Source organism: Cynoglossus semilaevis, chromosome Z, assembly GCF_000523025.1.
Source record: "Cynoglossus semilaevis isolate Cse_v1.0 chromosome Z, Cse_v1.0, whole genome shotgun sequence".
NCBI lineage: Eukaryota > Metazoa > Chordata > Actinopteri > Pleuronectiformes > Cynoglossidae > Cynoglossus > Cynoglossus semilaevis.
Window position 1 is genome coordinate 5,881,789 of NC_024328.1, and position 6,546 is coordinate 5,888,334.

Here is a 6,546-nt window from a genome sequence, read left to right on the forward strand (position 1 = left end):
GATTACAAATGATACTATTAAAAATATAAATGAAAACTAATAACGCATCTCATCGCTGTTAATACAGCAAGTGCAGTGAAGTAGCTTAAGGTCATCAGTGCAAATTTTATTATATTATTATTATTATATTATTAACGGAATACTTAACGGAATACAATTTTGAGGGATTACTTTATTGTTAAATGTCTGTTTTAATGTTATGATCGTGGCTCTGCAGGGGTGACTTGTTTTTTCTACAACAAAATAATAAAAAAAAAAAGTTTATATTGAGTTCAACTTGAAGCGAATGAAACAAACAGAAATCGCTACCTTCCAACCGCATCCCGACATTCAGACATTTCTGGAATCGACAGAAAGGACACCTCTTTCTCTGTGTCTTGTCTATTTTACACTCTTGGTTCTCCGCACACGTGTATCTCTTGTTGTTCTGCACCGTTCTCTTGAAGAAGCCCTAAGAATACGAATAAGAATAAAAATAAAATGTAACGCTTACAGTAATGACGTTACCACGTGATAGCATTTTATTTTTGTATTTTTAGACTTGGCATTTATTCACATAAATTATTCCACACAGTGGGTGTGTGTACGCGTGTGTGTTGTGAAAAACGTGCTGATGTTCTCACCTTGCAGCTCTCGCAGGTTAGTAAACCATAATGATACCCAGACACTTTGTCTCCACACACAGGACACAGCTCTTCCAGGTCTTCGTCATACGTGTATTCCATCACGTTCAAGATAACACCTTTAAATTGGGGCACACACACACACACACACACACGCACACACACACACGGGTTTAATTCTGGTTAAAATATATTCGTTTTTAGAAAAAATGTGTTTTTAATATGAATTTGGTTGGATCAGAAAGAAAAATCATTAAAGAAAAAAAAATTGATGGTGAGATTCCTGACTGACTTTGAGCAAGAGAAGAGCGAGAGGACACGGGCGCGGCTCGGCGAATTAAATGTGTGGAAAAAAGTGTAACCGGGGACAACAAGAATAATAATGATGATAATAATAATAATAATGTTACTTTATGGAGATATATTATTAAATAACTGATTTTGCTGGTACTGTTTGTTGATTTTATTTCCTATGTTAACCAGAAATTGGGAAAATCAATTCTGCAGGAGTAGCGCAGTGGGAATACTGAATATGACAGCATATGAACACTTCCGCTGCAAGATTAAACCGCTGCATTCACAGATTATCTGGAACTTTCTTCAGGTTAGAGTATTCGACAGAATGTTAAGACTTACCGCGAGGTTTGTCTCCCAACATCTGAATGGCTGCGTGCGCTCACTGGCGGGTGTGTGCTGAAACAGAAATAAGTTGCAGTTATTTCAACCCTGGCGTTGAGAAGACGGAGAATTTATTTGTCAAGACACCAGACATACGCGACTCTGCCGGGGCTGAGGAGTTTGCAGTGAAAGTCCTTTAATACCCTCGCGTTTCTTCTTTACCCAACATCTCTTATCTCGGAAATTTAGACTGGCATGCTGCCATTGGTGGAGGCGGCGACACGTGACGTACGGTCCTTGAATGCAGCCTCTGCACTTGCTGACAAAAAAGCCCAGGCTGACGAGCGAGTTTCACATTTTCCACGCTCACATGCATACTTCAAATTATCCACGCACACATTGGCCATGTTTATCGTATTGTGACTATTTAGAGAAAACAAAAATGTCAAAATGACATTAAAGGGGCTTCGAACTCCGAAAAAAACGTGTGCTGTTAATTGTTCCTTAATTCATCATTCGTTTATAAGACAACCCACAAAAAACACACATATTACTCTGCTGAGAAGCGTGCAAGATGTTATATTAATATTAGATTAGATTCTTTGTTACAATAATAATGATGAAAATATCCCCTTATTTAAATTATTATATGTTCTATTAATATTATTATTATCATTATTATTGTTGTTGCTATTATTATTATTATTATTATTATACAAAAATTGGACTGTAAAATAACTCTTCCCTTCATTAAGTGATGTGGTACTCCACAGAGTAATTTAGAATAGTTTTTAGGCCGGCTGCCTTTCTTTCCACTAAGTTTCTCTGGTTCTCACTGTGTATTTAAATGCTAATGTAAACCATTATAACATAAAACATAAAAGCTCTAAAGTGAATGATGTTACATCAATGACCAAATATAAACATACCATTGGACAGGAGGTACAAGTACAGTTAGAAATTATATTTTCACTTATTATATTTCTAATCAAACCACGTAATAGTAACAGCAGGCATGTTTAAACATGGTTAAAAGTCACAGATTAAAAGGATATTTAAAAGAAAATATTTTTTGCAATTCCAACTAAAGATAAAATGTAAATTGGGTGTCCCCACAGAGGAAGGATAAAAGGCTGCATGCTTGGCTAAATTACTGCCGCATTAGTGAATGGAACATGATGTCATTTTATGTGCTGTTTCTATCACTCCATTTTCATTGGAAATGGTTACGCTGGTGAGATGTTTAACTGATGTTTTAGTTGTTTTTTTTTTTTTCATTTGACCTTTTTCAATTCCACGCCTTTATTTTGTTTTCCTTCAGAATTTTTCTTGGGAAAATTGGAGGATGCTTCATATCTGAACACTCACTTTGTCTAATCAGACCATTCTATTGTGCAGGTTATTTCCATTCTTGCAAGAAAACTTTTTTTTTTTTACTGTACGGTGCTATATATATCTGCACTTAAAATATGCATTCTCAGCCTATATGTTCATCTAATATTGGAAGTCACATTAAGTGAGTATGGTGGGGGCAATTTGCTTGCTCAGCATTAAGATATGTTGCCCTGGCTATTGTTAGCAAAGACAGGAAGCAAAGAGTGGCTTCTGTGACTCCTACATGGTCATTGTGTAGAAACAGAAATAATCCTGAGGGTCATTCAGTAGAGACCGGAAACAGAAATTCAAACTCACATCCATGTTTGTATCCCTGTTACGTTGATGTTGAGACAGGTTAAGAGTCCGCCGTGAAGATAAGTGAAGGATTCTCTACTTCATTGTCCGGGCCCTGTGAAAGACCTTCTAGATCAACTGTCCTTGAACCGTTTAGTCTTTCTGAAGCTCAGCTGAATTTTAATGCCACATGTTTGCCATTAATGAAAATGTTTCTAATACAAGAGACAGATAGTTTGTAATGGGGTGGCAGGAGGCAGAGGGTTAGGATTAGGGTTAGGGCTGAGGGGTCGGGGGGTCAAAAAGAAATATTCACTCAGCAACAACAGTATTATTGAATCAATATTGGGTCTGATGCAAATTTCAAATTTATTTACCTTTATTTTTATGTATTTTTTATATTTCTCTGCTTATTCTCAGCTGTGTTATTTTGTCTGATGTGACGACAGTTAGTTTGAAGACTTTCTGATTAACAAAGAAATACTGGTTTCAAATTCATTGAAAATAGTCTTGTTTCAATTAGAAGAAAATAAAGCTCTCTGTAAGCATTCTCCTGCTTGGAAGTGAGGACACTGTAGTTTGGGTTGAGCTATGGTGCACACACTGCAATTTTATTAAAACCCAAACCAAAGATGTATCAGTATGGGACGCAGCATCCGTGTACTATGAAAATTAAAAAAAAAAAAATGTACAGAGAAATGGAATTGGGAACGCCCTAGGCAATATTAAAAATAATTTAGACAGCAGTAGGAGGTAGATGTTGTACTCAGAACAGTCAAGGTACAGGCTGGAATTAAACATCCAAGATCTGGATTCTCAGTTTAGGGGATAGATGGATGGATGGATGGATAGATGGTTAGATGGATGGATGAATGGATGAATGGATGGATGGATGAATGGATGAATGGATGAATGGATGAATGGATGAATGGATGAATGGATGAATGGATGAATGGATGAATGGATGAATGGATGAATGGATGAATGGATGAATGGATGAATGGATGAATGGATGAATGGATGAATGAATGGATGGTTGAATGGATGGATGAATGGATGATGGATGGATGGATGGATGGATGAATGGATGGTTGGATGGATGGATGGTTGGATAGATGGGTGATGGCAGTGCAAATACAGTGACATAAAGCACATTATTGGGCAAGAAAAACAGCACATGAAGCTAAAATAGATTCAGGAGTCAAAAGGCTTTACTATCACATATGTATTATTATTATTGTTGTTATTATGGTTGTTGTTGTATTTATAAAATTAGAACAATTAATTTCAAATCTTAAAACTAATTTCATAATAATCATCTCAATCCTAAAGTTTAGACCTAAACTAAAGGAGAAACATTAACACGGGCCTTAAATGTGAAGTTTAGTAAACTTAGTGAAAAATATTCTTGCCAAAGCTGGAGTAAGCAATTCATAGTTTTTGGAGTGTTTGCTCAGCAGAGAGCAGACACGGGGAGATAGATCCTGTCTATTTAGTTATTTCACCCCTGACCTCTCAGAGCCACGGGCAAGGTTTCTCAATTACCCAGTATCCATCCATCTCAGAGCAGAAAGGGAGGGGGACTGGAGTCAGGTCCTCTGTCACTGAGGCTAGAAAATATGGACTATCTCTTGTGTTTTCTTTGCCACTTTTTTGTTTTGCATGGGTGCTGTGACGTCATTTCAGCAACACCCCAGTATGAGACAAATCCTGTCTCTATCTCCCTGATATATTTGTAGAAAAAATAAAGAGGAGAGATTTGGGACTGACTCGTGTTTTGACTTCATTTATCAGTATTTATTTTTCTTCACTGCCATTTTCTGCTGAACTGGCAGGATCCTTATTGATTATCAAAAAAAGAGATAATGTGAGGGCAAACTCTCCAGGTGAAAGGTAGCTCAACAAATGTATATGTATAATAATTTAAACTAATTGTTCATTTTATTATCTAGTTCGAAAATGTGAAATGACTAAATACATGATTATCACCATAAAGACAGAAGGGTTCAGATAAATAGTCATTAGTCAAATCCGTCACACATCAGACTTTTTTTTAATCACACATCCTGGGTACAATTTCTTTCAATAGGCATATGCGCAGTAAAATCTTTTTTTTTTTTTTTTTTTTACCATTCGATTTAGTGGCATCTTTCTCTGTCTCACTCTCATTCTCACTCTTTCTTTCTTACAAAATTAAAATTAAAATTAAAATTAAAATTAAAATTAAAATTAAAATTAAAATTAAAATTAAAATTAAAATTAAAATTAAAATTAAAATTAAAATTAAAATTAAAATTAAAATTAAAATTAAAATTAAAATTAAAATTAAAATTAAAATTAAAATTAAAATTAAAATTAAAATTAAAATTAAAATTAAAATTAAAAGAATATTGCAACAAGTACAACCAGAAAAATATACAATAAAATTGTATATTTAATAAAAAATAAAACACTTGAATAATAATGATGATATGACCATAATGATGGACAGATTTTCGTGGAAGGATCACATTAAATAGCACTGTACCCATGATTCCACATCAGGTGTAAAGTAGAGGCAGATGCTATATTTGAATGTTTGTGAGACTAAAGACTGTAACACATAGATCTAAATTGCCTTTGCAGAACAGATAGTGGCCTTACAAAACCAGAACAGACAATGCTGTTCTTTGTTCTTAGTGTAGTTAGCTTACTCTCCATCTACTTTACTATCTATCTCCACAACATGTATTCTGTCTGATTTCATTACATTTTATTTGATTACATTGAAGTAATAATGAAAACCTTATCTATGATTTATTGCTATTCGGTACACAATAAGCAATCATTTCGATAAGAGCACAGTGTAAATGATATTGACACTATTGTTATTGACATATTAAGAACAACATATTATGTTTGTTTGATATAATTGTGTCAAGTTTTGGATGAGTCAGGAAGCAGTTAGAACCCAAGTGCAGTGCTCAAGATTATTTGCAGAAAGACTATTTAACAGTTCAACATAATAAAGGCTATTAATCCAAAGAAAATCGAAGGAACACGGGCAAGGCAGGAACAAAGGAGACACGGGGTGAAGCACAGTGCAAACAGAACTGCAGAACAGAAACACAGAGCAAGCAATAAGCAGTAATGCAGGAAGACGGGGACATGGGAACAACATACACAAGCAGTAGAGAAATCCCAAGCAAACAAACAAACAACACAACACACCATGACCCCACAAAGACTGAGTGAGGGAGAGAGGTATTTACACCCGGGAAGCAGGTGAAACTAATTAACCCCAGAGAAATAGACAGGAGGGAGGAGAGACAGACAGACAGACCTGACAAACTGTTCATCCCTAGTAACAAGTATTTTCTAGTACACAACTGTAACAGCCATGAAGTTAGGTTTGTTTGTGATGATTTTAAGCCATAACTGTGCTTTTAATTTTGTGTTTTTCAATAATTTTTTACAGCTGTGGACTTGGTGTAAGGAGTTATGGTGAGAGTTTACTATAGGTCAGCAAGAGTTGTGGCTGAGACAGGGCTCCTGTCCACTTGACTCTGGCTGTCCTCAAGGCAGCATTACAACATCAAGAATTCGTGACATAACATATAACACATTTTTGGTTCTGGAGACAGACAATATATAT

General features: G+C 35.3%; 1 protein-coding gene across 2 annotated transcripts in view; it reads right to left on the reverse strand.

The window, feature by feature from the left end:
* Positions 1-1,463, reverse strand: part of LOC103397689 (nuclear receptor subfamily 5 group A member 2-like) — a 13,332-nt gene extending 11,869 nt beyond the window's left edge. The window contains 4 exon segments of one of the 2 annotated variants that reach the window (NM_001294202.1): positions 310-451; positions 624-742; positions 1,260-1,316; positions 1,398-1,428. In NM_001294202.1, coding sequence (NP_001281131.1) covers positions 310-451; positions 624-742; positions 1,260-1,281 — 283 coding nt within the window. In that variant the 5' untranslated portion in view covers positions 1,282-1,316; positions 1,398-1,428. 2 annotated transcript variants of the gene reach the window in all.
* Between the last annotated feature and the right edge of the window lie 5,083 nt (positions 1,464-6,546).